Source organism: Purpureocillium takamizusanense, chromosome 1 (assembly GCF_022605165.1).
Source record: "Purpureocillium takamizusanense chromosome 1, complete sequence".
In the NCBI taxonomy this organism is placed as follows: Eukaryota; Fungi; Ascomycota; class Sordariomycetes; order Hypocreales; family Ophiocordycipitaceae; genus Purpureocillium; species Purpureocillium takamizusanense.
This window is the reverse complement of record NC_063068.1, coordinates 879,099-905,869: the sequence shown is the minus strand read 5'-3', so window position 1 is coordinate 905,869 and position 26,771 is coordinate 879,099. Positions and strand designations below refer to the sequence as shown.

The 26,771-nt window shown below is 60.5% G+C and overlaps 10 protein-coding genes across 13 annotated transcripts; 5 read left to right on the top strand and 5 right to left on the bottom strand.

Annotated features, from left to right (window-relative positions):
* Nucleotides 1-1,225: 1,225 nt before the first annotated feature.
* On the bottom strand, nucleotides 1,226-1,618 carry JDV02_000297 (uncharacterized protein; the record flags this gene model as incomplete). The annotated part of the gene is made up of 1 exon (XM_047981089.1): nucleotides 1,226-1,618. One exon carries the CDS (start codon nucleotides 1,616-1,618, stop codon nucleotides 1,226-1,228), a length of 393 nt encoding a protein of 130 aa, XP_047837047.1.
* A 495-nt stretch (nucleotides 1,619-2,113) lies between these two features.
* CHI2_1 (Chitinase) lies at nucleotides 2,114-3,961 on the top strand. Its single transcript, XM_047981088.1, has one exon. The coding sequence runs from the start codon at nucleotides 2,631-2,633 to the stop codon at nucleotides 3,690-3,692; it is 1,062 nt and encodes a 353-aa protein (XP_047837046.1). The 5' UTR covers nucleotides 2,114-2,630; the 3' UTR covers nucleotides 3,693-3,961.
* Nucleotides 3,962-4,125: 164 nt separating this feature from the next.
* JDV02_000295 (uncharacterized protein) lies at nucleotides 4,126-6,229 on the bottom strand (the record flags this gene model as incomplete). The annotated part of the gene is made up of 7 exons (XM_047981087.1): nucleotides 4,126-4,355; nucleotides 4,427-4,804; nucleotides 4,893-4,973; nucleotides 5,045-5,242; nucleotides 5,365-5,881; nucleotides 5,998-6,055; nucleotides 6,117-6,229. 7 exons carry the CDS (start codon nucleotides 6,227-6,229, stop codon nucleotides 4,126-4,128), a joined length of 1,575 nt encoding a protein of 524 aa, XP_047837045.1.
* A 510-nt stretch (nucleotides 6,230-6,739) lies between these two features.
* Nucleotides 6,740-8,167, top strand: JDV02_000294 (Phytanoyl-CoA dioxygenase). The gene is made up of 3 exons (XM_047981086.1): nucleotides 6,740-7,108; nucleotides 7,206-7,570; nucleotides 7,710-8,167. Exons 1-3 carry the CDS (start codon nucleotides 6,903-6,905, stop codon nucleotides 8,150-8,152), a joined length of 1,014 nt encoding a protein of 337 aa, XP_047837044.1. The 5' UTR covers nucleotides 6,740-6,902; the 3' UTR covers nucleotides 8,153-8,167.
* Nucleotides 8,168-8,311: 144 nt separating this feature from the next.
* JDV02_000293 (uncharacterized protein) lies at nucleotides 8,312-10,275 on the bottom strand (the record flags this gene model as incomplete). Its single annotated transcript, XM_047981085.1, has 4 exons — nucleotides 8,312-9,310; nucleotides 9,403-9,891; nucleotides 9,993-10,098; nucleotides 10,211-10,275. 4 exons carry the CDS (start codon nucleotides 10,273-10,275, stop codon nucleotides 8,312-8,314), a joined length of 1,659 nt encoding a protein of 552 aa, XP_047837043.1.
* A 541-nt stretch (nucleotides 10,276-10,816) lies between these two features.
* On the bottom strand, nucleotides 10,817-12,610 carry JDV02_000292 (uncharacterized protein). The gene is made up of 2 exons (XM_047981084.1): nucleotides 11,563-12,610; nucleotides 10,817-11,481 (listed from the first exon to the last, which is right to left on the bottom strand). Exons 1-2 carry the CDS (start codon nucleotides 12,264-12,266, stop codon nucleotides 11,094-11,096), a joined length of 1,092 nt encoding a protein of 363 aa, XP_047837042.1. The 5' UTR covers nucleotides 12,267-12,610; the 3' UTR covers nucleotides 10,817-11,093.
* Nucleotides 12,611-15,941: 3,331 nt separating this feature from the next.
* JDV02_000291 (Non-reducing end alpha-L-arabinofuranosidase) lies at nucleotides 15,942-17,985 on the top strand (the record flags this gene model as incomplete). The annotated part of the gene is made up of 8 exons (XM_047981083.1): nucleotides 15,942-16,048; nucleotides 16,168-16,362; nucleotides 16,440-16,552; nucleotides 16,602-16,616; nucleotides 16,682-16,770; nucleotides 16,855-16,977; nucleotides 17,040-17,154; nucleotides 17,267-17,985. 8 exons carry the CDS (start codon nucleotides 15,942-15,944, stop codon nucleotides 17,983-17,985), a joined length of 1,476 nt encoding a protein of 491 aa, XP_047837041.1.
* A 389-nt stretch (nucleotides 17,986-18,374) lies between these two features.
* Nucleotides 18,375-19,939, top strand: JDV02_000290 (uncharacterized protein). 4 transcript variants are annotated; one of them, XM_047981081.1, is made up of 5 exons: nucleotides 18,375-18,468; nucleotides 18,544-18,654; nucleotides 18,713-18,926; nucleotides 19,021-19,147; nucleotides 19,212-19,450. In XM_047981081.1, the coding sequence occupies exons 1-5, from the start codon at nucleotides 18,396-18,398 to the stop codon at nucleotides 19,254-19,256; spliced, it is 570 nt and encodes a 189-aa protein (XP_047837039.1). In that variant the 5' UTR covers nucleotides 18,375-18,395; the 3' UTR covers nucleotides 19,257-19,450. The 4 variants fall into 4 exon arrangements, with proteins under 4 accessions (XP_047837039.1, XP_047837038.1, XP_047837037.1 ...); XM_047981080.1 differs by having other exon boundaries at nucleotides 18,713-19,147; nucleotides 19,212-19,939; XM_047981079.1 differs by having other exon boundaries at nucleotides 18,713-19,939.
* Nucleotides 19,536-21,702, bottom strand: JDV02_000289 (uncharacterized protein; the record flags this gene model as incomplete). Its single annotated transcript, XM_047981078.1, has 8 exons — nucleotides 19,536-19,754; nucleotides 19,843-20,061; nucleotides 20,164-20,293; nucleotides 20,359-20,470; nucleotides 20,534-20,680; nucleotides 20,803-21,042; nucleotides 21,132-21,236; nucleotides 21,318-21,702. 8 exons carry the CDS (start codon nucleotides 21,700-21,702, stop codon nucleotides 19,536-19,538), a joined length of 1,557 nt encoding a protein of 518 aa, XP_047837036.1.
* Nucleotides 21,703-22,515: 813 nt separating this feature from the next.
* Nucleotides 22,516-23,611, top strand: JDV02_000288 (uncharacterized protein). The gene is made up of 2 exons (XM_047981077.1): nucleotides 22,516-23,032; nucleotides 23,085-23,611. Exons 1-2 carry the CDS (start codon nucleotides 22,635-22,637, stop codon nucleotides 23,521-23,523), a joined length of 837 nt encoding a protein of 278 aa, XP_047837035.1. The 5' UTR covers nucleotides 22,516-22,634; the 3' UTR covers nucleotides 23,524-23,611.
* The last annotated feature ends 3,160 nt before the right edge of the window (nucleotides 23,612-26,771 follow it).

Here is a 26,771-nt window from a genome sequence, read left to right as displayed (position 1 = left end):
ACTAGTTAGTTTGGTGCCGCGACGAGAGAGCCAAGCGCCGCCCGAGTCGGGCCTGTGGCGCTGATCGCCGCGGGAGCCCGGATGGGTGTTTCACGATTTACATCTGGCACACGGTGCTGGCCGAGAAGCGAGATGCTAGACACACTATTTAATCAGGGGCACGATCAGCGCATGGCGGAGATTTTTTGTTTCCATCAAATCGCCGTCAGCGATCGCAGGAGCGTGTGGGGGGAGAGTTTGAACAGAAGCTGAAGGGCCGGACAGGGGAGCCGCTCCTGGCAGCGCAGTCGTTTCGCCGCCAGCCAACCAGACTGTCAGCCTGGACGTTGGAGAAGGGGGAGGATCTAGGGGGCCGGCCGACGTAACCGTCGACTGCTTGCCCCGGATCGCCGTTCTGGCCGATGGTTGGTTGCTCCCCCCGTCTGCCGTCACACTCGAGGATCTGAGGATGCCCCTGACTAGTCGTAGTAGTAGAGCAGCATGAAAACCCGAAAGGGGAGGGGGCGCAGACAGACAGACCCAGTTCGAGCAGGTAATAAGCACGAAGAAAAAATTAAAATAAAAGTCGTGCAGTAGTAGTGGTCGTGTCCGCAGGCAGTCGCGCGGAGGCTGAGGGAGGGCAGAATCAGCCCTGCGGACATGCCGCGCCGCTCAGCCGCAACTCGGGTGCCTATAATAAGGAACACCAACCAAAGTCCAAGGGACGGATGTGGCTGAGGCGGCTCTCGTGTGTATGGATACGTACTGAACTTTGTATCCCTTGGCCATGCAGTTGAGCTGACGACTGGAGCGCATCGGACAGACCGTTTTGTTGTCTTTTGTGCCTCGTATCTGCTGCACAGGCCTCGTCCGCGTTTGGCACATGCCTCCAAACACTGGACATGGCAGACCGGGGTATCCCATCATCATCATCATCATCATCATCATCACCGGGCCTCAACTCGCATGTCGCCGCCGTCGAGGCACCGCCCGCCTGACCCCCCCACCTTCCCTCCGTCTCGGCTCCTGCAGTCGCGCGCGAGCGATGGACGCGACGATCATCTTTCCTCGGCCGCTGCAGCAGGTGCAGTTGCAGCGCAGGCCAGGCGCCCTCCGGGATCCCGTTCGTGGCGCCCCCCCCAAAGAGGCATGTCGGTCGGGAAACGTGAGACGACGGCGGGCACTTACACTCTCGCCAATGAGCGGCCCGCCCCCGTCAGACGGAGGGAGGGAGGCCCGTGTGTGTCTATGGTGGCGGTGGTGTCTCTCTCTCACACACACGCTTCTGCTGTCTTTCTCCGCCGCCGCCGCCGCCGCCGCCCACCAGCCGTGCAGCCCCCATGTTCCCTGCCGCCCTGTGCTGAAGAAGAACGTCTGGAGGACCCCGTGTGTCCAATGAGGCGGCGAGGACGCGGCTACGTCTTCTTCTGCGGCGGCGATAGTCGCGACGCCATCCATCCCGTGAATGGATGACGGGTTTGCCTACTTGCCTGCCTGCCTGCTCGGAATAGGAGAACACGGAGTGCGTGTGTGTCAAATGTGCCTTGCGGCGTTTTGTGGCCATCAAGCCCCCTATCACGAAATAAGGCTCACGGGACAGGGCTGAGAAAAGAGGCGAAACAAAGAAGAAAAAAGCCATCGAAGGAAAAGTTGAACAAAAAAAAATGAAGAATGCTTGGTGGTGTCATGTCGAGTCGGTCGGCGCGCTTACAGACTGGAGTCATTCGGCCCACAAGGTACTACAGCTTGCTTGTAAGCGCAAGCAGGAGGAGGCCCCATCCGTGTAAGTGGACGCAGACGGAATGCACGCAACCCCAGCTTGCTCTCGCCCCAAACAGGCAATCGGAACGGGGCGGGCGAAGATGGGTGGACTGACAGTTGAGGACTCCGGCGGCGGCATGTCACCCTCCCCCCCCCCCCCCTCAAGAGAGAGTCTGACGCCTCGGTGCCTTTTGTGGCTTCTTGGGCCCCCCCCCCCCCCAAGTCCCGACATGGTTGCCCTCCCTTCTGACTCGGCAGCCCGAAAAGGAACGCCCATCACACGTAGTGGGCATGCGATAGGCCCGCCTCCTTTTGATCATGTCCATGTCACGTCTCCCGTGGGGTTTGCCATGTGGGTATACTGTACTTGGAAGTCTTCGTCGTCGTCGTCGTCGTCGTCAACTAACTATCGGTTAGCGCGGCTGTGCGTGGGACGAGTCAACGGGACTGGATTGGATGTCGACCCCGGCATCATCATCAAAGGGAACGACGAGAGAGAGAGGCAAGCAAGTTTTTGCGGCTACGGCTGCCGACAGCGGCGGGTGGTCTTCTGGTCTGGTCTGGTCTGGTCTGGTGGTAAGCACATCAGCAGCCTCACGACGTCAACTCTGGTCCGCCCCCCCAGATGTCTATAAGTATGCCCCGTCTGCCTGCGCCCGTTCTTGGTGATGACCCGATCTCACTCAGCACGCCCCGAGCCAGTCTCGTATACATAACTTGCACTCTCTCTCTGTTGCTTCTTCGCTTCGAGGTCCCTGGCGGATCTGTCCATTCCCTCCTTTAGAACTCGCTTCATCAAGACAAAGTGGTCAATCTCCTCTCCCCTGTGCTCTGTACATATACACCGTTACTCTCCCCATACACTCCTTATAGTCGAGACCTTGGTCAAGATGCTCTTTGCCGCTTCTTCCCTCGCCTGCCTCGGCCTCATGGCCACCTCGGCCCTGGCAGCCCCCTTCAAGCCCGCCGCCGCCATCACATCAACCCGCCGCGGTGCTTATGGCGGCGAGGCCCAAAACGTCCTCTACTGGGGCCAAAACGGCGGCGGCACCACCGAAAACGAGGACCTGGCCGCGTACTGCACCAAGGCGGCCGGCGTAGACATCGTCGTCCTCTCCTTCATCTACCAGTACGGCAAGGGCCAGCTGCTCCCCGGCGGCGCCATCGGCCAGTCGTGCACCATCACCGCCGGCAAGGGCCAGGGCTGCGACGCCCTCGCCCGCGCCATCGACACGTGCAAGTCCAACGGCGTCAAGGTCATCCTCTCCCTCGGCGGCGCCACGGGCTCCTACTCGCTCTCCTCCCAGCAGGAGGCCGAGGCCATCGGTCAGAACCTGTGGGACGCCTACGGCAACAGCCAGGGCTCAAACTCGTCCTCGTACCCTTCGTCCTCCTCGGCTGCCTCGCCGCGGCCCTTTGGCAAGACGTTTGTCGACGGCTTCGACTTTGACATTGAGAGCAACAGCGGCAACCAGTACTACGAGTTCATGATCGCCAAGCTGCGCTCCAACTTCGCCTCCGACCCCTCCCACGCCTACTACATCACCGGCGCGCCCCAGTGCCCGACCCCGGAGCCCAACATGAACCAGATCATCACCAAGGCCCAGTTCGACTACCTCTTCGTCCAGTTCTACAACAACCCGGGCTGCTCCGTCGACGGCGAGATCAACTGGGACGCCTGGAAGTCCAACATCGCCAGCGGGCCGTCCGCAAAAGCCAAGCTCTTCCTCGGCGTCCCGGCCTCGCCCCTCGGCGCCACCGGCACCCAGAACGGCGCAAAGTACTACCTCGAGCCCGCCAAGCTGGCCGCCCTCGCCAACAAGCTCAAGGCCGACGGCGTCTTTGGCGGCATCATGATGTGGGCCGCCGGCTTCTCCGACGCAAACGTCAACAACGGCTGCACCTACGCCCAGGCCGCGAAGCGCATCTTGACGACTGGCTCGCCGTGCTAAGCGCTACACTCGTTTGCTTTTTTACCACACGGCTTCTCCTGAGACGTGCCTCTCATCTTTTTGGGTGGTCGTCCCGGAGCCTCCCCTGGCTCTCAGGCCTCATCTTCCCTTCTTGGACATACTTAGCAGTTTCTTGAACCTTTGGACATATTGGACACTCACTGGCATGATACACGTACATACATACATGTAGCCACGGCCACCGGGCCTTGGCTTGGATGAGGAGTTGGGGCACAGATACCAATCGTTATTCACCATCTCAGACTGTCACATATCCCGTGTGCGTGCCAAGACTATGTGCGTTGTGAGTGTTGATGTGTCGACGTGACGCCTCCATCGCTTGACATGTCTCAAGACTGCATCTGCCCATCATGTGCAGGCTTATCCGTAGATGAACTTTCCCACCCGTATTGAGATTTGACTGCTACGGCGTTCATCCAACAGTTTCGGCCGTCTCGACGTGGCTCGCGCCCTCCGTCTTCTCTCCCTCCATGTTCCTGTACTCCGCCCGCTTCTCGATAATGGCCGTCGTGTTGACCCTGTACTTGCCAAACCAGACGATATATGGGGCGGTAAGGAACAGCTCGTCCAGCTCCTCGAGCGTCAGGCCCTGCGTCTCGGGTAGGAAGAAGAGTGTGATGAGCGTGCTAAACGCACAGAGGCCTACATGTATACTACACCGTCAGTGGCCAACCTCGGCTCATGCAACGTTGAAGTTGACAGACAGGACGCACCGGCATAGTAAAAGTAGGTGCGGTACTCTATCGCCACAAACAGCAGCGGCGTCGTCTTGGACACGCACAGGTTGTACAAAAAGGTCAGCGCCACCGACACGGCCGCCCCCTTGGCGCGCAGGTTAGTCGGCAGCACCTCCATCGGCACCCACCACCCGCAGGGCCCCCAGCTGGCGACGTAGACGCTGTAGAAGAGCCAGATGAAGAGCACGATGAAGCCGTGCGGCACGGCGGCCGTCGTCGCCGTCGCGGGGTAGTACCGCAGCAGCAGGCCGATCATGAGCCAGAGGCCCGTCATGGCCGAGATGCCAGCCAGCAGGACGCGCCGGCGGCCGAACCGATCGAGCGTGTACAGCGCCGTTAGGGATACAATCGTTCCTGTAAGCATGTGGTGGTCAGTGTAAGATGGTTTCCATCATGAGTGGCTTGTGTGGGGATTGACGTCTGGTCTGGTGCACGCACGCACCCAGGGTGGTGTTGCCGGCGTTGAGGAGAATCTGCGAGTGAAAGTCTTTGATACCGGCGCTCTCAAAGATGGCAGGGGCGTCTGCGTCGAGTCGGCTCAGCCGGAAGCTCAAGCGAGAGAAGCATCATGAGGGAAATCGGATACGGACGTACAGTACGTGATGGCGTTGATCCCCGTAAACTGCTGTATTCCGGGCAGCACCAGTGCCAGAGCAAACCTTCTGAGGTTTGGCCCGGGGCGAAGCAGCTCCAGCCAGCTGCTTTTACTGGCCAAGGCGTTTTCCTCTTGCACCGTGTCGTGAATCTGGGCGGCCTCGAAGCGGACGAGGGGATCCGACTCGTCGCCGTCCGCTGCCACATCGAGTCACACACACCAGGCGTCAGCTTTCCCGCGGGGCTCAGCACAGCACAGAACCAGACTGGACGCTTGAAAGAATCATCATCATCCGTTCGCTCCAGACATATGTACGTACCGTGTAGTTTCGCCAGCGTGCTGAGGCACTCCTCGCCGCGGTCCTTGAGGGCCAGCCAGCGCGGCGAGCTCGGCAGCACGCACACGCCGTACATGAGGACGACGGAGCCGACGTACTGGCAGGCGAAGATGAGGCGCCACGACGCCTGCCCGGCGACGTAGCTAAAGGCATAGGAGACCCAGGCGATGAGGGCGAAGCCCAGATCCTCCATGACGTTGGACAGGCTGGTGTAGCGGCCGCGGCGGTGGGCGGGCGAGATCTCGCTCAGGTAGAGGGGCGTGTTGTTGGCGACGGCGCCGCAGCCGACGCCCGAGACGAGGCGCCCGACGTAGAGCATGGGGACGTTGACGGCGGCCACGAGCAGCGTCGCGCCGACGGTGAAGACGCACACGCCCGTGCCCATGACGGTCAGCCGGCCGAGGCGGTCGGAGAAGCAGCCCGCCAGGAAGGCCCCGACCATGCCGCCGACGATGAAGAGGATGACGATGTTGCCCTGTTGGTTTGCGTCCGGGCTGTCCTGATGGATGTGGGCGCGTAGTAGTAGCAGTGTCGGTTAGCAAGATATGGCTTTCCAGTCGTTGTCTCGCTCACGACCCTCGGCCGTATATCAGTAAAATACCCGCATGGACTTACAAAGTACTCGGTAAACTGCGGGAGGGCAAAGGCGTTGGCCACGACCGACTGGTCGAAGCTGCGTCACACACAAGTCAGATACAGACTTGTCGACTGGAGAACGGGTGATGTGATGCGACGCGCAGTCGACTTGCCCGAAAAAGGTACCGCCAAAGGCGGCGAGGATGGCACATCGCTTAAAGTATCGGCTGGTGCCACAATGCGTCTCGGGGAGCGTCGATGGATCCTCCATGTCTGCAGTCAACCTCGATTCGATGGTTTAGTTGCTACATTACATCTCATCCCAACCGCACGCCATGTCGAGGCGTCTTTATATGCAGCAGTTTGCTGTCCTTGTTCACACAAGTCTCCTCGTCCCTTTGGTGTAAGTCGGCCCATCGTCGGCTTCAGCATCCCCGCATCAAATCATGCCCCATTTCATGTTCCCCACGATCCGGCGGTGGAGCTCCGAGACAGCGCTTCAACCCGTCGAGCCGACATGGAGTCTGGGGAAGCGCTAGGGCATCGTCGTAACGCCCTCCAATTGCAGCCAGAGTTCGATGTCGTCCGTCCCTCCTCGTCGTGGTGACGTCGCCCCCTCCCGCCCCCCCCCCCCCCTCAAATGAGGAGACTCCGCGACCGGACGCCGTTCAATCCCGCTGTCGCAAATCGTCGTAACGCATCGTAACGCCCGCCGCGCGACTGGGCGAGTCTAGCGATGATAGCAATAGCCTAAACAAGGGGGCGACAGGTGACCCGAGATGTGGACCGTTCCCGAAAGCCGAGCGACCGGTGAGGGAGACGGTCAGCCGGCGGTACTCGAGTATTGGTGGGAGGGAGTCTGAAAGGATATAAAAGGACAACAAAATGGGGGAGTCAGTCATCGAGAGACAATCAGAAGCATTGTCATCGACGCCAACATCACAATGGCTACCGTCACCATGACCGTCGAGAGCCCGCCCGTCGCGGTGGGATCCAACCAGGGCAAGATTGCGTCCCAGCACCTGGGCTGGCTGCGCCCAACTGCGAGAGACACGCCGCTAGAGGAGATGAGAGAGAGGCTGCGGCAAGACGGCTACCTCTTTGTCAAGAACCTGATTCCCCGCAAGGACGTTCTCCGCGTGCGAAAAGAGTGAGTCGGTCCGAGCCGCCCCAGCAAGTTTGAGCACAAGAAAATACAATTTGTCGACTCAAGATTCCAGACTTATCACTGACATAAACAACACCAGCTACTTCCAGCGCTATGCCCCGACAGGCATCCTCGAGCCCGGCTCCGACCCCGAGGCGGGCGTCTTCAACGGCGGCGAGGCGGCGTCGGCGCACGGGGGCATCGGCGCGGGCGAGCTGCCGCCGACGGACCTGCAGGTGCAGACCATGACGGACGCGCACAAGACGCCCGAGTACCTGGCCTTCCTCGAGCACGCCGACCTGCGCGGCTTCGTGCGTGCGCTCATGGGCTGGGACCGCGAGGTGCTGCTGCGGCGCACCATGCTGCGGCACAACGTCCCCGGCGGGCTGAGCACGGCGGTGCACTACGACAAGCTGTTTTTGCGCGGGGGGGAGGCGTATTTTCTGACGGCCTGGGTGCCTATAGGTGCGTTTTTCTTCATCATACGAGAGTGGCGTGTGTGGTGTGCTCTGAGAGGGACCAAGGGGTAGAGAGAAAAAGGGGTGCGGGACGAGAGAGCATATCACGTACGTTTACTGACACGCCACCACCACCACCTCGACAGGCGACATCTCGCAGACAGGCGGCGGGCTCATGTACCTCTCCGACTCGACCTCGCTCGGCCGCTCCATCGAAGACGACTTCACGCAACGCGCGGCGCAGCTCACGCCCGAGGAGCGCGTCAGCGCCTTCAACGTCAACATGGAAAAGTACGGGCAGCTGTCGCAGAACGCGGCCGAGTTTGGAGACGCGCATCGGATCCACCGCGTCCACCGCCGCCACGAAGACGATGACGGCAGCGGCAGCGGTGATCTGCGGCGCTGGCTGGTGGCCGACTACGAAGCGGGCGACGTCGTGTTCCACGACCCCTACATGATCCACACGAGCACGAGGAACGAGGACGCGGCGCGGCGCATCAGGCTGAGCACGGACCTGCGCTTCTATCGCGAGGGTAGCGACCTGGATGCGCGGTGGATGAAGTTTTGGACACCTGGTGACGGGCTGTGAGGGGGGAAAAAGGGGGTTGAGGGGCTGGGGGTTGAGGAGCGACACAGGGTCCCGATAAGGGGGGGGGGCTGGATTTGTCGTGAGACTGGAGGCAGGGGGGTCGGACTTGATGATATACATGAATAGTTACAGAATGCAGCAAAGGCCTAAAGCCTAACCTCAACCAAGCAGAATCGCCGCATCGCCGCCCGCTTCCTGGAGTGCTGCTGCCACAGTCGTGTCGTCGTCGACGACGAGCTGCCCGGCCCGGCCCCAGTGCTTCGCGGCGCTCCGCCTCGCATCGTCGACGACCCTCATGTGCTGCCGCTGCTGCAGGCGCGCAAACATCTGCTCGACGAGCGTCCGGTCCGACGCGGAGCGCGCCTGCAGCGCGACCGTATACAGCGGCCAGGTCAGCGTCGACATGGTGCCCGAGAGCACGCACACGCGCAGCAGGCTGTCCAGGGCGCGGCGGTACGTCTCTTGTTGCACGAGGGATGGCGGCGGGGAGGAGGACTGGGCGGCGCCGGACGCAATAGCGCAGCCGCCGTCGAGCAGCGTCGACGAGTAGAGCGTCAGCAGGGAGCTGTACTTGTATGTTTGAGCGATCTGGACCATGGCCTCGGCGTCTACGCCGGTGGGTGTTGGGTGCGGCAGCGGCGGCGGCGACGCTAAAGACACTGGAGATGATGATGATGATGCTGCTGCTGCTGCCGTTGTTGTTGTTGATAATGATGATGGTGATGATGACGATGACGGCGGCTCATTAGGGGCGGCGCTCTCGATGGACCACGACTGCAGCTCATGCTCCAGCACCTCGGCCTCGCGCGAGACGCACTCGCCCTGATGGCGCCGCGCCAGGAGCTCCGCCAGCCGCTGCATCATGGGCCAGAGGCTCCCCGTCAGGCCAAACGTCTCGTCGACAACGCCGCCCGCGTCGATGGGGGAGGCAAGGCGCAGGCCCAGCGGCGCCTCGCGCAGCGACAGCGCGATCATGACGTCAAAGTAGAGAAAGACCTTGCATAGGAAGCGCATCCGCGCACTGGGCTGCTGATGCTGCTGCTGCTGTACGCCGCCGTGACCTTGGCTGTGGCCTAGTAGGGACGGATCCGTGTCGAGGATGGCTTTGGCCCCGCGAAGATGGCAGCGTGCGGCGCGGACCGAGCTGCCCAGGACGACCTTGAGTAGTCATTACATTAGCAACCGTGGGTCGGTCCATTTACATGTGCGATGCCACGTCCGCTGAGCCGAGGAGAAGAGACCATATGTACCTCGTAGTAGATGAGCAGCAGGCTCGCCGTGACGAGCTGCTCCCGCGCGTCCGCACCAATCTCGCCCCCGCCGCGGCGCACGCAGCCGGCGGCCAGCTGGCGCAGCGTATCAAGCTGAAGCGACTGGGCGCGCAGTCGCGGGGCGACGCCCAGGCCATGGAGATGGGCGGCGGCGACGGCCTCGACGGCGGTGCGGACGAGCGTCGACACCGAGGCGAGCGGCAGGACGTGCGCGAAGAAGGGGTTCTGCGCGCCGCACGGGGCAAAGGAGATGAGGCCCGCGACGATGGAGTGGAAGTGCGCGACGAAGCCGCTACTACTACTACCACTGCCACCGCTAGCGTTGAGCGTCTTGGTCGTTGGCGTCGGTGTCGCGGGGAGGATGACGCTCGGATGGTTCGTCGCGTTGATGATGGCGGCGGCGCCCGGGTCGTCGTCGATCACGGGGCGACGGCTACACGCCTGTCGCAGTGGGACGTATGCGGACGTCTGGAGACGGATATAGACGAGGTCAGATGATGAAGCCGTCAATCTGCTGCGGGACTGGATCATGCGAACAAGACGTCTAGTCGTGAACGGGCATGACGTACCGAGCGACGCTGCGACTTGGGGACGCTGTACACGCAGGGCACCCGGCGGTCGATGCAGGCCTGGCACGAGGGACGCTCCTCGTCGCATTTCTTGCGGCGGTTGCGGCTGTTGAGGGGGTGCAATGGATGTAATAAGGGGTCAGCAAGGTCTACTGCGTCAAGACCTGTTGCGTCCAGGGGCCGGGTATGAATGGAAGCATCATTTGAGAGGTACGGACCAGGCCTGGCAGCCCCATCTTGAGCGGCGCGCAGTCGATACGAATATCGTCAAGTTGTCGCCCATTGGAGTTGATGCGTTGAGCCCCTCGGGGGCAGCATGACTCTTTTCAGTTGCGTGGACGCGGGCGAACGGGGTGGTGGTGGTGGTGGTGGTGGTGGTGGTGATGGGCGACGGGAGGATTTGCTGTCGAGATTGATGACGCGATGGCAGGATGTGAGATGCAAGACGACGACGACGACGATGACAATGACGGCCGCTGCCGGGTGTGGATGAGCGCAACGCTCTCGGCTGAATGCGTCTGGTGTGCGCGTGTGTGGTGGAATCTGTCACGTATTAGCCGTCAATCGAGACCAAATGGGGGGGGGCCCAGCCCAGCCCGATCCCGGCCGCCGCCCCCGCATATGAAGTGTGAGGGGAAGTGTTTGAAACAAAGGTGAATAATGTCATGTCATGCTTGGCCGCAATGAAAAGTGAGTCTGGTGTTGATGGTGAACGGGTGATTTGCTTCATGTCCAGGTCCATCCATGCCGTCGCCTATCTTCATCAAGGCCGATATTGTGTACTTTTTGCAAACTGGATTGACATGTAGATTCCCCATGTGCATGTGGCAATATAGACTTGAATTATCAAAGCCGCTCATGTCGTCTGGTATCAATATATACAAGAAAAGTAGTAGTCCATGTCCATCCATACCCATGTTGATCCGTCATCCCGTCATCAATAATAAGCCCTGTTCCAAAACTCCGCTCAAGTCCATCCGTCGCCCATATCGCATGATTATTACAGTATTTTGTTTGTATCCTCGCCACACAATCAATCGACAGGCAAGGCAAGTCCCATATGGTGGCGTTGAACCAACAGAACCCCCCATTGACCCCTATTCACACGCACTTTGCATTCCCCTCGCTGTGGTCGTTGCCGCACCACACGAAAATGCGCGAAAACGACGACGACGCCGACGTCTGGTTCCGCTCGTTGCACCAGTAGCCCACCATGCCCTGGCTCGTCGCGTTGTTGCAAAACGTCAGGCAGCACGACGACAGCCGCGGCCGCCACACGTAGCTGTGGAGGTCAAACTCAAAGTCGGTGCCCTTTTCCTTGGTCACAATGTCCGTGTACGCCCCCGAGAAGTTGTCCCGCGCGAAGCCCTGGAACGCGAATCCCGAGCCCGGCGCCGTCATGTTGTTGAGGAAGATGGGCGGCGGCGTGTGCGTCGGCGTCGGCGCGCTCGACGACGAGGCCGACGTTGACGTGGGCGTCGTGGATGTGCTACATGGCGTGTTTGTGTTAGACATCTTGTCACGGAATTTACACACACATAACATGAAGCACAATGGGGAAAATACGTACCTCGCTGTCGTGCTCGTCGCTGCCGGAGCTGCTCCTCCATTGTCCGACTTGGACTTTGTCGATGCCACCGCCCCTCCCACGCCGCCTCCCACCGCCGCCGCCACGATGATGAGCAACACGGCCAGCAGGATCAGAAACCCCTTGCGGCTCATCCCCAGAATCTTCTTCTTGCCGTCGCCGTCACCAAGGCCCTTCTCCGACGCAGGCGGCGGCGGCAGCGAGGCGCCCGCCGCCGTCGACGCCTGCCGCTTGTCACGATACTCCGAGTGCCCGTCATCCACCGTCGTCGACCCGTCCCCCCAGGGCCCCGAGTAGTGCGTGCTCGTCGCCGTCTGCGGGTACTGCCCGTGCTGCTGCATCTCCAGGGGCACCACCACCTTGGCCGTCTCGTCAAACGGCATCACCTCCTTGGCCGTGTCGTCGTTGGGCACCGCGGGATGCTCCGCCGCCCGCCGCTCCAGGTACTGCCGCTTGTACTCTTGCTCCAGGTTCGAGACGTGCGTCACGGGCGACTGCGCCGCGTAGTGCACCTCGGGCGCCTGTCCATGACGATCTTGCGGGGGTTGCGGCAGGTGCGGCGGCGGCGGCGACTGCGCCTGTTGGTGCTCGCGAAACGGATTGCTATACGGCGGGCTGAGGGCCGAGACGGGGCTGATGTAGTTGCGGTACTGCTTCTCGGCGTCGTCGTGGCTGTAGCTCGTCATGGTCACGCTGCTCGCTCAGACATTCAGCCCACTACGGTCTCTCCCTAAAAGGCAGTCTCGTTTGTTTTGTTTTTGTCGTGAGGGACTTGGTGGTGGTGATCCAGGAGGAATCAACTCTGGATGGACCGATGCTGGCTGCGCTCATCAATGGGATCCCGCGTCGACAAGGGCGATTGACAGTCACCGAAACCGCGAATGCGGGACACGCAGGAGGCCAGACAGTTTTGTAAAAAGTCGCTCATCTCTCAGGTCAGGTCAGGTCCCAGGCGTCCAACCTCGCCGCGGCGAATAAAACATCAGGACGCCCATCTGCGTCAATGCCCCCTTTTCCGTGTGTCTCTGGCTGCCTCAATGTCGACAAGCCCGCCGCCGCCGCCTCTGCACGAGCTCTCTCAACCTTGACAAGCCCCCCCTCCCCCCCTTTGGCCTTGAACGTTGCAACCCCAACGAAGGCAGCACGCACAGGCAGGGCTGAATCGACGAAACGAACGGGACCAGACAAGCTTTCAACGAGGTCATGCCCCCCGACATGACATCAGGGGCCCTGGCCTGGCCTGCCCGACGACGCCTCCACCCAAAAACACCAGGTAAGACGGAGGAACTGTTGTCGTGCATGGAGCAGCGATCGGCGTCCAGAGCCAGACACGCTCATGCTCTCGGCCGGGGTCCGTCAGCCCACACCGTCCAAGGCGAGGCGTTCTTGTGCCAGGCAGCCCGCCCTGATTGGCAGAACGCTGGCTCGCTCGAGCAGGGTGCATCGTGGGACGGGCGAGCAGTGAGACAGGGTTGTGGGGGCGAAACGTCGACTTTCAGAAGAGGGAAAGGCGACAACATGAAGGGCCTCATCAGCCGCACTGCGACGCTGCTACGTACTAAGCAAGGGACGTGCGTGCGCATACATATCTAGTAGGGCCCATGCGGGAGGTTCATCAGCGTGCTGCTGTGCTGCTAGATCCGGGAGGACAGTAGAAACATCGCGAGGGGCGGCTTCCATTGATGTGAAGCGCGACATCTCTAACGCGACATGGTGGTTGCAAGGAAAACGTGGGTGGCACGGCAGCAGGTGAAGATTGAGTTGCGCAACGGACGGACTGGTGGCTGCCGCCATGAAACCTGTTGTAGAGAAACAAGACGCCACTGAAGTCTTTGGCAACAAAGTGCCAACGGCCCGCCCCGGAATCACCAGGGCGCGCCGCCACTCGCTCGCTAAATAAAGGCCCGCCCGGCATATGAGTTGGGGGGACTGGGATGATCCATCGTCAAGAGCCGGCACCTCACGTCGCTCGCTGACCCGGACCCAGGCCTCCCAGGAGGAACAATGGCGCTCGCTCCAGTCTCTGGTATTGCCATCTCCTGTGAGGTACTTCGTATTATACGTATCGGGTGGGATCGGGCTAATCATTGCGAGCTAGTCGCCAGCGTGGCTCCCCTGGTCGCTGCTGCTTTGCATCGTGGCGTCAGGTCTGCCACAGGGCTGACCCCATGGTCTCCAGTCGCAGGGCTTTCCTCTGGTCATTTACAGCAGCGCAAGATCTGAAGGGGAAGCGATCACAACTTGAGCTCCGCGTTTGAAAAGACGAAAAAAGGCTCAGTAGGTGTGATCTGATAGGGGATGTTCTCAATGCCTCGTCTGCTGCTAACAGACGCCAATGGCATGTGGCACAATGGTGTTTGATCTGAAGGTCCAAACTCCTGAGTCTAACGTGGACTTGGTTTAAGCTGTACAGGAAAGTTTCCAACCCGGTCCCCTGGTCCTTGACCAGACACCAGGGTGCCATCAAATCTTGTACTAAGCCGGGTTGGCGTGATTTGGGTCGATGGTCAAGTGATTCTCGCACGGCACCTCATCTCCCCCGCCCTCATCCCCAACTGCCGCCAACGTATCAACGCGTTGTCGTGGTCGGCAAATGTAGTCGTAGCGCAGATGCAGTGAGAATGAACCCCTGACATGGAGTCGAGTCCTCGTACGAAGCAGTAACTTAGCACAGTACACGTTAGACCCGGATCGGCTGTCAGTAAGCACACATCCCCCAACACGCATCAGAGTTTGTATCCGCGGCCATGTACGACTTGATTGATGCTTGCTTGCATTCTTTTGGATCTGCGAGACGACACTGGACCATCCAAGGAATTCCCCTATGACTAGAGACATGGAGTTATACACCTGAGTCGGACGCCCAGCAGGCGAACGGCCTTACTGGCGTGTGCATATATGATCCTACAATCGCTTCTGCTCGACCTCTTCAACCCTACGCTCCAGGTCCTCTTACATGAGACCTGTCCGGGTTCTCTGGCTGGCGGCTTACAATAAAGACAATGTACTACCGCCACCCGATGCCCGTCTTGTCGCCCAGGGCCACCGACGTCGTCTGCCCTATCATGGTGTTAAAGGCAAACGACACCATCGTGGCAATCGACACGCCCTTGCCGCTCCCCTCCGCCGCGTCGACGGGCGGGGACCTGGCCAGCAGCACCGGGGCGACGATAAAGGTGGCCACGTGGTCGAGGTTGCCCGCGATCAGGGGCCGGCGAGGAGGGCGCCGAAAAAGGCACCCCCCGTGAAGATGGACACGACGGCGCCGCTGCTCCTATCAGCACCTAGACACGCAAACACAGTCAGGGGGGGGGCATGCCGCTCATCTGGGTTGTCACCAAACTTGTCCTTTAAAGTTCCCCGACGCAATGGCCTCGGCAATGACACCTAGATCGTAGCCATATAGCAGCGTACACGCCTTGGAAACCCTACACCGGCGCCCGTGCTCCATGTCCAGCCAGTCCCGTTGCGCTTTGCTGATCAATTCGCGACTTATTTTTTTTTTCCCCGCACGCGGGATTCGGGACGACGGACGCCCAAGCCCTCTGTCCGAAATCCTCTGGTAGACATCGAACGAGTGGGAATTTCCCCCGGATTCCGGCGTCTCTTCATGCGGGGGAGCGCTCCGAGTCCCGACGGTGAAACAACTCGGGGATGTGCGGGCCGGCACACGATGGTGGACATGACTCGGAAAGGTCATGAGCCGCCCAACTCAAAGCTCAATATCACCACATCATGAGGATTCGTCTTCAAAGAGTACTTCAAAGTCCGTCTCGGGACTGACATCTTCGCTGCCACCCAACAAACCAGGATTGTCCACGAATCGGCGCCCACAAGTGGCTAGCTATGTGGCCGGGCTTGGGGCGCAAATAGGCAAAATGCATGAGTCTGTTGTTGGCTGCAGGCACACTCCCATCGGCTGTTCATCCTCGGCAATGTGACTTGCCTGCTCGACGTGCCGTGTCTGCTCTTCCGCCGTCTAGTCATGCTGAGCTCGCCCACTCATTTATTACCATGGCCCCGCGTGCCGCGTAGTTTCCGAAGCGCCCCAATGGTGAGTCGTCTCACTTACACGGCCAGTGCCAGCAAAGATGTGAGGCCAACCGCGGGGACTCATTGCGCGTGCTGCTGTCGGGATTTCATCCAGGCGAAGCTCCACCGTCTGGTGACACATGGATGATTGTCGTGAGAAATCAAGATTGCCTTGCTGTGCCTCTGTGGCCGTGCCTCACTGTTCAATGGTGTAGCGCTGACCAGCGCGAGCTGGCAGAACCGTAGCAACGCCAACTCAAGAACCATCATTTATACACACTCTCTAGTCATCCAACATCGTCCTCGTGAAGCCCTTGCTTTCTCTCGCGATGACCTCTTTCACACGCATTGCGGACCACGAGCGGCCTGCCATATCCGTGGACGCGCGGGCCGTAATCGCTGACATTGACGACAATATCTATGGCGGCTTTACCGAGTACGTACTACGTCCACGATTATTCCAAAAGGCGACATAGGACGCTCTTGACCTATTTATTCCGCGATCCAAGACATTTGACATTGCGAATGATGGCTAAACCAATCCTTTGCACACAGACATATAGGCCGCTGCATCTACGGCGGCATCTACGACCCCGGGAACCCGCTGGCTGATGAAAACGGCTTCCGCAAGGACGTCATTGAGGCGCTTCGGGAGCTCAGAGTCCCCGTCATCCGCTACCCCGGGGGCAACTTTGTAGCCACATATCACTGGCTCGACGGCGTTGGCCCCAAGGCCGACCGCCCGAAGAGGTGCGTGCAAGCTCTCCCTCCCATGGGCGCGCGCGGCCGCAGCGATGACACCAATTGTTCACCCCGCAGACACACAGGCCCGAGCTGGCGTGGGACGGCATCGAGTCGAACCAGTTCGGCACGGACGAATTCTTGAAGTGGTGCGAGGTTGTCGGGACGGAGCCATATTTCTGCCTAAACTTTGGGACAGGTGAGTTTTGCGTTTGGGTACTGACAACGACTGGACTGACGAGATGCAGGCACGCTGGACGAAGGTTAGCGCATGGTCCTAAAATACCAGCTTCGACGCTGTCTAACAAATGCCCGATTTTGTTGCAAGCTCTCGGCTGGGTCGAATACTGCAACAGTGACAAAGACACATACTACGCCAACCTACGCCGGAAACACGGGCGCCAGGAGCCATACAATGTCAGTCAATCCCTCCAAAACCCCCTCATCCAGTCCGAACAGCGGCACCAGCCGCAGCAGTAATAGCATCTCACGCGGCGACAGGTCAAGTACTGGGCTCTGGGCAACGAGGTCTGGGGCCCCTGGCAGGTCGCGCAGATGACCAAGGAGGACTACGCGAACAAGGCGTACCAGTGGGCCAAGGCCATCAAGATGCTCGACCCGTCCGTCAAAAGCTCATCCTCTGCGGCGAGACGGGCTACAGCTCGTGGGACTCTCACGTCATCAAGGAGTGCATCAAGCCCAACCTGCACGCCCTGGGCGGGAGCACCACCGTCGGGCTCATCGACATGCACAGCATCCACATCTACACGACCAGCCCCGAGCACGTCAAGAACGCCACCGGTAAGGGCCTCCAAGCTCGAAATATGATGTGACGTGACATTACTGCAGACGAAATAAAAAGATATAAAAAAAGGCGTGGGTGTGTGCTGACGAGACCCTGGCATTGAAACAGCGCCTCGGGCCGCTGAGCGCCACATCGAAATCACCGCCGGCTTGATCGACCTCGCGCGCGCCGAGAACCACATCCCGCCCACGGTCCCGCGCCAAAAGATCTGCTTCGACGAGTGGAACGTCTGGGATCCGGTGCGCGCACCGGGCGAGCAGGGCGCCGAGCAGCTCTTCACCCTGTCCGACGCGCTCGCCGTCGGCGTCTGGCTCAACGTCTTCGTGCGGCAGGCCAAGCACGTGGGCATGGCCAACATCGCCCAGTCGGTAAACGTCATCTCGCCCCTCATGACCACGAGCGACGGCGGCCTCGTCAAGCAGACCACGTGGTGGCCGCTGCTCCTGTTCAGCAAGTACATGCGCGGGAAGACCCTGGCGGTCAACGTGCGGTCTGGGGAGTACCGAGGCGAGACCAGCCCTGCTTGGGTTCGAGGCTCCATGGACACGCCGTGGCTGGATGTGAGCGCCGTCCTCGACAACGGCGTCGTGAACCTTGCCGTGGTCAATGTCCACGAGCAACTGGACTTTGTGACCGAAGTGGCGGGCATTCTTCAAGCCTCCGGGCAGCAGCAAGTCGAGATATATACGGTGACCGGACCCGGTGTCGATGCCGTCAACACGCAAGAGAAGCAGGAGGTTGGAATCACAGAGCAGACATGGGACGGCCGCGGGATCTACACCTTTCCCAAGCACTCGCTGACTCTGCTCCGCTGGACGCTACCCTGAGCCGCGGGGGATCCTCGTCCGTCCCAATCGTTACTTAGGCTACCTACCTATCCCAATACAATGCATGTCTCGAGTCCTGTCCCCCGGCTTTACCATGCGCATGTGCGTGCCCCAGATGATCTAACCGCTCTTAGTCCCTCTCCGACCAAGATGTCATGTAAGCGCCAACTCATCAGCAGCACCACAGAAACATCCCTTACACGCGGTTGGTCACTCCCACCCGTCAATACGGCCAAGTAGACGCCATATGCCAATGCCCCGGTAGCCAGCCGGTAGCCGCTATCTCCATATTGCGGATAATGGCACCAGGCACTCGCGTATAAATGCCGTCGCGGCAGGTGCCTGGCCACCAAACGTGCCCCTTTTACACACACACCCTCTCCTCTTCACCAAAACAAAGCACGGTCAACATGCAGTGGCAGATTCTGGATCGCTTCCGCAACTACACGGACCCCTGGCGGCCACTCTCATATGCTGTTTGGGGCATGTGCCTCCTCCATTGCCCCCCCTCTCGCGCTCTTGTTCATGTATGCGCTGACCTAACCCCCTCTGCACCAGCCGTCTATGCCACCGCCAGGGACGCCCTCCTCGGGGGACGGGGATCTGGTGCCGCTCGTAGCCCCGCGTCCTTTAAAGAGTCAGCCTTTTACCTGTGGTTCAAAACCATAAGTCAGTCTCCCCTACCCCTCCACCAATACTGCATCGCTTGACTAACGGCCCGCCTTAGACCACCACTTCATCGAGATCGAGTCCACGAGGACGCCGGTCCCGCAGTTGGTGCCACAGGCCAGCGGGCTCGTCCTGGAGCTCGGCCCCGGCATGGGCAACCAGCTCCGCCGCTTCGACAAGTCCAAGCTGACGCGCGTCGTCGGCGTGGAGAGCAACGCCCATTTCGCGCCGGACATCCTCCTCGAGGTCAAGGAGCGAGGGCTGGAAGACGTGTACGAGCTCCTCACCGGCAGCGTCGACGACAGGGGCGCGCTCGAGCGCCGCGGCATCGTCGCCGGGAGCGTCGACACCGTGCTGAGCATACAGGTGCTGTGCTCGGTGCCCGATCCCGAGGCCACGATGCGGGAGCTGTACGGCTTGCTCAAGCCCGGCGGCAGGCTCATCTTTTGGGAGCACCACCGCAGCTCCGACTGGCTCACGGTGGCCATGCAGTGTTGGTTGACACGAGTTACACCCCCGTCACTGGTCGTGCACAGCTGTTCTGACGGAGACGACAGATCTATGGAACCCAATCTGGAGCCAATTCATCGGCTGCCACATGACGCGTGACATCCTGGCGGCCATCGCCGCGGCAGGCGAATGGGAGAACCTGGACAGCATCGATGGGGACAAGAGGACTTGGGCCCTGATGCCGAGAGCATGGGGGGTGCTGGTGAAAGCCAAGGCGTCCGAGTGATGTTTCTAACAATAATTGGGGAATAGCACCGACGTTTTTGATGGGCTCACAATATGTCGCTCCTCGGGGGCGCATTGGGGCGGTCGATGAGAAGAGTGACTCATGGAGATCTTGTATTGCGACCACTCACGTTCACGGCGCGTATCTACAGCCTCGTCTTCAAGTCAAAGTAAAACAGGTTCCGATCATCGTCTTTCCGCACGAAACCGGCACGCCCGACATGCTCGGTCGACGTGTTGGCCAGCTGCGCGAGCGTCTGCTCGTCCTCGTGGTTGGCCAGGAAGCGCTCCCCCGAGCCCTGCAGCTTGCCGACGATGAGACCCAGTGACGGCGCGCCCTGCCGGTCGTACTCGATAGTGTACGTCTGCAGGAGAGGAAACAAACGCCATTAGCATAAAAACGCACTCGACACAGGGGGGCTGGCTGAGTTCGGGTGTGTGAGCAGGGCGTACTTCGATGGTTGCCGGGCCTTCGGCAGACTCGGTGAACGGCTGCGACGACTCGTCGATGATGAGCGGGAGGGGGTTCCGGCTTGGGTACGCGCGCCCGTCAGATCTGGGCTCGGCGGAGAGGCAGAGCACGTGTTGGTGCGTGAGCATGCCGCCGTTGGCCAGGATGAGGCCTGTCTTGCGCTTCCTGGCTCTCAAGACTCGGGTCATGGCGGAGATGGCCTGGGGGGGGGGGGGGGAAACGTCAGGATCCATCCAGGCTACTCACATACAAGGCGGGCGTTGTCGCACGAGAGGCGAATTCATTGTAAGAGGGCCACTTACATGCATCGAATAGTTGTTCCCAGCGCCGCCAAAAGACGTCAGTCCGCCCAGTAGGGTAATAGGCTTGTCGCCCCCCATTGTTGGCAGCCCGAGATGGTCGCACGCCAGCTTGGGAACGATGGGAAAGCACCTGACAATCGGCCTTGCATCAGCAACCACCCTCTCGGTACTGTACTGGGGCCGCATAAAACCTACGAATAGAAATCGTAGACGTCTACCTGATCTCTGCTCAGGCCCGAGACTTCAAGGCCGGCGTCAATGGACCTCGACAGGGCCGGACTCTCGTGGAAGTTGTGCCGTTCCCAGACTAACCCCCGTATGTGGTCAGCAGTCGCGAACCTCTTCCGAGGACCAAGAGATTTTATCTCACAGTGGTCTTTCTCGTGCGTGCCGGCGCCGCCGAGCACGTACACCCACCGGTCGCGCGGGATGCCCAGCTTCGCGGCGCACTCGGTCGACGTCACGATGCAAGCCGCCGCGAGGTTGACCGCGTTGAAGGCGTTCATGAGCAGCGGATCTTATGCGTGCGCGCGCGCGTACATGTCAGTCGCACCTCTCAACTCAAAAAGGGGAGGAGGGAAAAAAAGGGGGTGAGAGAACAAGAAAGGCCCTTGGCCCTCGGGGCGTGGCGCGCCTTACAAGGGTCGCAGATCATGCGATTCTTCTTGGACGTCGTCCCGATAAACTCTGCGCTCTTAGTCGGCTCGCCCGCGTTCCACGAAAACTCGTTCCCCGAGGCGACATTGTCGAACTCGGCGTACATGCTCGCCGACTCGCGAGAGTTTTGCTGGTACGTCTGCTTGCGATGCGCCCGACGGCAGTTCTCGTAGAGAGGGTAGACATGGATCGGTAGGCCCATGGAGTGTCTCGTTCCGGCACCTTTTTGTGTGTGTATCAGTCTCGTCAGCTGGCTGTCTAGGCGGCCATTGGGAAGTCGACTGGGGCCTCCCCCAACCCTCCTCACTCACTCTCTTTCAGAATCGACATGTCCAGCGAGACGAGCGATTTGCTGCTCGGGTCTGCCTCCTCCCATCCTCTCGGGGGCATCTGGCCAGCCTTTTGACAGGCTCCAACTGTACACTGCGTCAGCTTCCCCCTGACTTGCAAGACTCGGCGCGTCCGTCCTCGCCCCCCTTATAAGAACTCGGACTCACGGGAGGCGAGCGCCTCTCCTCCAGTCAAGATCGCAACCTCGCTCTCCCCCTTGGCAATCGCACGCGCGGCCTCGTCGCATTGCAGGGCAGGCTGGTTGCCGCCGTGCTCTGGCATCACCCTAGTTCGAGGGCGTATGCCCAGGCCCGAGGCGATCGAGCCAGGTAGGTCTTTGTACGCCCACGTCCATGTCGGCACGACCCGCAGGCTATCTACCTTGAGGAGCAGCTCCTTCTGCAGAGCCTCACTCAGACCCGTATCGGAGGCTGCGTGGCGTATGGCCCTGATTATGAGTTGCGCGGGCTCGACCGCGTCTTCGATCTTCAACGACTTGTTGCGGACGTCGCCCACGCCGACGATGATGGGGACAGCTGGCCCGCTCGCCATGATGCACAGAAAAGAAGACTGAGGGTGGAGAGTCCAAGGGACACACGCAATGGCAGCTCTACGTTAGAAGTTGGGTTGTTGATTGTACTGCTCTCAGTAGTATAAGTCACGAGCGCCCGCCCTTCCTCTTCCTCGGCCGACCAGCTCTGCCCCGGGATTCGGCACATCATGTGTGAAACGATGGACTTGGCAATGGGCCACGAGTAGCGTTACAATAGTAGTGGCATGACCGCCTCTTTTCGGTCGCTCTATTATGAATACTATAAGTTATAGCGAGAAAGTAGAAGGTTTACGCTTAACCTAGCGGAGCGGGTTTGACCTACGCATTTCCTCCGAGGCTCTGGAGCCGCGGCTGGCACGCTGGGGCCCCGAACCGAATAGCCGGCCTTAAGTGCCTGGCATTGCTCCTAATAAATGCCTATAACCCTATTGGGGTAGCTTTCTTATTGACGCCGGCGCGATGCATGATAGCTTAGCTGTGCGTAGAGCTCTAGCTTCCTCTTCCTCGGCCGACTAGCTCTGCCCCGGGATTCGGCATATTATATATGAAACGATAGACTTGGCAATGGGCTACGAGTAGCGTTATAGTAGTAGTGGCATGGCCGCCTCTTTTCGGTCGCTCTATTGTGAATACTATAAGTTACAGCGAGAAAGTAGAAGGTTTGCGCTTAACCTAGCGGAGCGGGTTTGACCTACGCATTTCCTCCGAGGCTCCGGAGCCGCGGCTGGCACGCTGGGGCCCCGCACCGAATAGCCGGCCCCAAGTGCCTGGCACTGCTCCCAACAAATGCCCATAACCCCATTGGGGTGGCCTTCTTATTGACGCCGGCGCGATGCATGATAGCTTGGCTGTGCGCAGAGCTCTGGCTTCCCGTTCTCTTGCGCTTCAGTCTCACATCGGCGGATACGTTTGATCAGCGCAGTCAGTCACCATGGCGGACAAATTGGCCACGCAGCCTCCCAAGATGGCATACTACGAGCTCAGCTATCCGGCTCCGTATGTCATGCTCGTCACCATCAACCGCGAGGCGGCAATGAATGCCATAACCATGGCTGGCTGCTGGGATGGCATGCGACTCTGGGCATGGTTCGACGAGGAGCCCGAGCTGCGGGTAGCTATCGTCACGGGCAAGGGTAGAAAGGCGTTCTGCTGCGGAGCCGATCTCAAAGAGCAGTTTGAGAGGAAGAGTTCGTCGACAGAGCAACCGCAGGTGTCGCCGTTCCCGCCCGGTGCCTTCATGGGGCTAAGCACGCGCGTCGGCAAGAAGCCGGTCATCGCCGCCGTCAACGGCTTTGCCCTAGGTGGCGGGTTCGAGATCGCATTGAACTGGTAAGTATGACGTACCGGGGCCTCAAAGGGCAGCGCTGACGCGGCACGACAGTGACTTGGTAGTTGCATCACCGTCTGCCACCTTCGGTCTACCAGAGGCGAAGAGGGGGCTGTGGGCAGCAGCCGGAGGCATCCCCCGCGTCGTCCGGACGTTTGGCATGCAAAAGGCGTCAGAGATTGTTCTAGCCGGGCGAACGCTGTCGGCGCAAGAGGCCAGAGACTTGGGCTTCTGCAGAGTGTCCGCCTCGCCCGACTCGCTCCTGGACGAGTCCGTGGCGCTTGCGAAGGAGGTGGCCGACATGTCGCCCGACGCCGTCGTGATAAGCCGGGCTGGACTCCGCGAGACCTGGGAGACGGCCAGCGTGGACCGATCGGCCCAGCTCGTGAGCGCCAGATACGCAAAGGGGCTGCTCGAAGGCGAGAACCTGCGCATCGGATTGACGGCTTTCGTGACCAAGTCGAAGCCAGAGTGGCAGCCGTCGAGGCTCTAGCACGCAGACAGCCCACTGACTTGCTTTGCGCGCAACTTCGTATACTAAACAGTAGTTATAGTAAATGCCGAGAAAGACGGAGGCAGAGTAAAATATACGAAGTAAACGATTGTGTTGAAAGCGAAGGACAACACCAAGGCGAGGCCCGACCTTGCTGGGGCGGATCATGGAAAGACCTACTCCTTACTTCGCGCCTTGAATGCATCTGACGTCCCAAGACCTGTTCGACGTGAACGCGCACACAGCGTGACCCCGGCATAGGTCACGTGGAGAATCGGCGCCACCCCCTATCAGGAGAAGGGCTGGCGATGGGTCGCGATGCAAGACGATGCGCGGCCATGCACAGCGCCGGACTCGTCCCCCCTCGATGTAACCACGGGTCCGCCGTGGTGTCTGGCCCGCCAATCTCATCACTCGTCTCGCGCCGTGTTCGTGTAAGACAGGCATAGGCCGGCGAGAAGTCGAAGAACGGGGAGCCGTCGCTGAACCCCTCTTGTCGGGACGTGATGGCGGGCGGAAGCGGTGCCGGCGATCCTGTGCAGGCCGGTGCTGCATGTCCGTCTCCATCCTTCCCGTACCCGCAATCGCTCATCAGGCACGAGGGGAGTTTCCTTCTGGCACGGTAGGCACGGAGGAAGCGGACTGGAGGCTGCGGCTGTGGGCACGAATTACTGGGCCAGACTGCGGGGTTGAAGGCTCACCAACCGTCCTCGCTCCGTGGGATGATGCGGTCAGGAGGCGGGGCGGGGGGGCTTCCCGGGTGGGGGTGGGCGCCCAGCTCCCTCCCAATTGCTGTGGACACGCCCGTGCGCTCTCTTGGGCCACCCAGCGACGGCGACGGCGGTGGGGAGGGGCAGGCACGCGCAGCTTGGGGGAGGCAGGCGCCAGCCGGGTGAGGTAAGCTCAACGGCGTCAGGTCGAGGTACGTACCCTACCTACATGTGTAATAAGGTAGTTACTACTCCGTACAGGTACCTACTAATAGTACCTACAGCAAGCTCGTCAAAGACAGGACTTGACAGCAGTTTCACACGACCGAGTCGAGTTCGGCAGGTACGAGTACAACAGCATATCTCGGTACTGAGGCACCCCAGCAGCCCCGACTACAGTTGGGCAAAAGACAGCAATGCAAGGTTGCTCGTATAAAGTACTAACAGTACGTAGGTACCTTGGGTAGGTAGCGTGTCGCCAATGGCTACACTTTGTTGTCGCGCCTTCCGTGAACCGAACGTCGCGTCGTGCCTTTGGTCTACTAATCCTGATGAGGTACAGCCCAGCAGGCTTGGGTCTGTGCAACGCCCCCCGAATCTCTCCCAGAAGCTCCGCTTCTGCCGTGGCGCTGTGATGGGCGTGCTGTCGTCGTTCAGGGGCGAGCGAGCGGCAGGCATCGTGATCCCCAGTTGCTGGCCCGCGGGCCATACCCAGCCCAGACCGTGGACATGGACCGCTAGCAGCTGCTTTTGTCTGCCTCACTTTACGACCTCGGCGGCCGCAGCAGCATGTCTCGCTCGCCCCGTCCGTCTTTCTTCTCCAGTCCGTTCCGCCGACCCGCCGAGTGGACAGGACAAGCCGCCGGGTCCCACTCCTCTTGCCTCAGCATCTCAGCAGGTGTCAGCTTGACCACCAGTTGTGAGGGAGCTTGGCCGCTTGAGTTGGATCCTCGAGGTGAGCTCGGCCACCAGTTGAAGCGCACTAACACACGCTGGCCGTCCCGTCCGCCCTGCCGCCTCACTGTTCACCTCCCTTCCACCACGCCAAACAGCTCCCGTCCAATTCGCCGGTGGATCCAGCGATCTGGGCGAAACAACCAGAGGTTCATCTCATGGCTGACTGTGACGCCGATGACTGGCCACGACAGATCTGCAATCTGCCTCCCATCGCACCGCGTATTCGTCGCCTGTGCCAGATTGCCGTTGTGTCTCTCGGCTGCCCCAGGACGCGGCCCTAGGAATGCTCCGTTCGGCGCTCGTTGGGGACTCGAGCAGCGTCGGTTGGAGCACCGACCAGTCCTCCACAGCGATGCGGAATCTGAGGAATCGCGTGGATACCTCCGCCGCGAGTCGATTTGCCGGGCCTGGCGGGCGCGCTCGGTGCCAGAACAAGAAAGAAAGCGAGCGCGCCCACCGACGACGCATTTTGTTACCCACCCACTCTACGCGACCATGCGCAGCTGCAGGAGCAGCCCCCTGGCCCTGACGTCGCGCCAGTGACGGCGAGACAGGTCGATTGCCTAGATTGACTCGCGGGTGCGTGCGTCCTTGCGCACGCGTGTGCGTTCGCTCGCTTGCTCGCTCGCCAGCTCGCCCGCGCGGACGGGATCGGGAGCGGGAGGCTTCACCCACCACGCGACGAGCCGCTGGTGCCAGCACTAATGAAATTGGCTCAGGAGACGCGAACAGGGCCCGAGCCGACGTCGATGAGCGCGACGTCTGGTAAGCCTGAGAACGCGCCGTCCTTGTACGGACGGACCGAGGTGAGTGAGGTGGATAATAATAACCCCCAGAGCTGAGATTACAGCGCAGCGCCGTGCCCCTGAAGGGAATTCAAGTGAAATTAGCCCCCCTCTGACTCGGCAGAGATTGCTGTGTCCCAGGCCAGGCAGGCGAGCCAAGGGCGGCCGCCCCGCTGAAGCAGCAAGCCGTGCCGATGGCCAGGCCGGACGGCGCGCCAACAGGCGGTGACACACCGCCCAGTACAGTGCGTCGCACGATGTCGCGGCGCGGCGCGACCAGATGTGCGCTGTGTTTGTGCCGTGCTCTATTGTGCTGTGCTTATTACCCAGGATGCTGCCCGTGCTGGGACCTAGTTTCCTTTCAGGTTGGGCCGGATGCCCCAGTCGACGAGGCTAGGCTCCGGCATCGAACCCGTCTGGGGTCCCTCGCGAAGCCCAGTGGGCCGCTGTGAGGATTCAGGTCCCGGGCCCCAGCCGGGATGCAAGGCGCAGCGGCCATTGGAAATGGCATCGCGGCCATGACTTTTTTTTCTTCTCCTTTCCGCGGGTACAGTACTTACTAACCTACTGTGCCTCGATGTACGGTACGGAGAACAGTACTGTATGTACGAAGTACGTAGCGTGCTGTTATTTCCTTTTTGTTTCGCCTTTTCATGCGGTGCCATGACGCGACCACTTATTCCTCCCATCCATCCATCGACAGAGGCTCCCGGCCGCGCCCGTTCCGAACGCCTACTAGCGACCTAGCGCAGCCACTCCGTCGGGAACCACACAACATCGAAGGAACCATTGATGC

Bases quoted from the DNA above. Each gene is read 5' to 3' on its own strand.
- CHI2_1 (XM_047981088.1), top strand. From the start codon at position 2,631: ATGCTCTTTGCCGCTTCTTCCCTCGCCTGCCTCGGCCTCATGGCCACC.
- JDV02_000294 (XM_047981086.1), top strand. From the start codon at position 6,903: ATGGCTACCGTCACCATGACCGTCGAGAGCCCGCCCGTCGCGGTGGGA. The intron at 7,109-7,205 runs GTGAGTCGGTCC...AAACAACACCAG, and splicing joins GTTCTCCGCGTGCGAAAAGA to CTACTTCCAGCGCTATGCCC. The intron at 7,571-7,709 runs GTGCGTTTTTCT...CCACCTCGACAG, and splicing joins GACGGCCTGGGTGCCTATAG to GCGACATCTCGCAGACAGGC.
- JDV02_000292 (XM_047981084.1), bottom strand. From the start codon at position 12,266: ATGACGAGCTACAGCCACGACGACGCCGAGAAGCAGTACCGCAACTAC. The intron at 11,482-11,562 runs GTACGTATTTTC...CACGCCATGTAG, and splicing joins GCGACGAGCACGACAGCGAG to CACATCCACGACGCCCACGT.
- JDV02_000290 (XM_047981080.1), top strand. From the start codon at position 18,396: ATGCAGTGGCAGATTCTGGATCGCTTCCGCAACTACACGGACCCCTGG. The intron at 18,655-18,712 runs GTCAGTCTCCCC...GGCCCGCCTTAG, and splicing joins CCTGTGGTTCAAAACCATAA to ACCACCACTTCATCGAGATC. The intron at 19,148-19,211 runs GTTGGTTGACAC...CGGAGACGACAG, and splicing joins GCTCACGGTGGCCATGCAGT to ATCTATGGAACCCAATCTGG.
- JDV02_000288 (XM_047981077.1), top strand. From the start codon at position 22,635: ATGGCGGACAAATTGGCCACGCAGCCTCCCAAGATGGCATACTACGAG. The intron at 23,033-23,084 runs GTAAGTATGACG...GCGGCACGACAG, and splicing joins TTCGAGATCGCATTGAACTG to TGACTTGGTAGTTGCATCAC.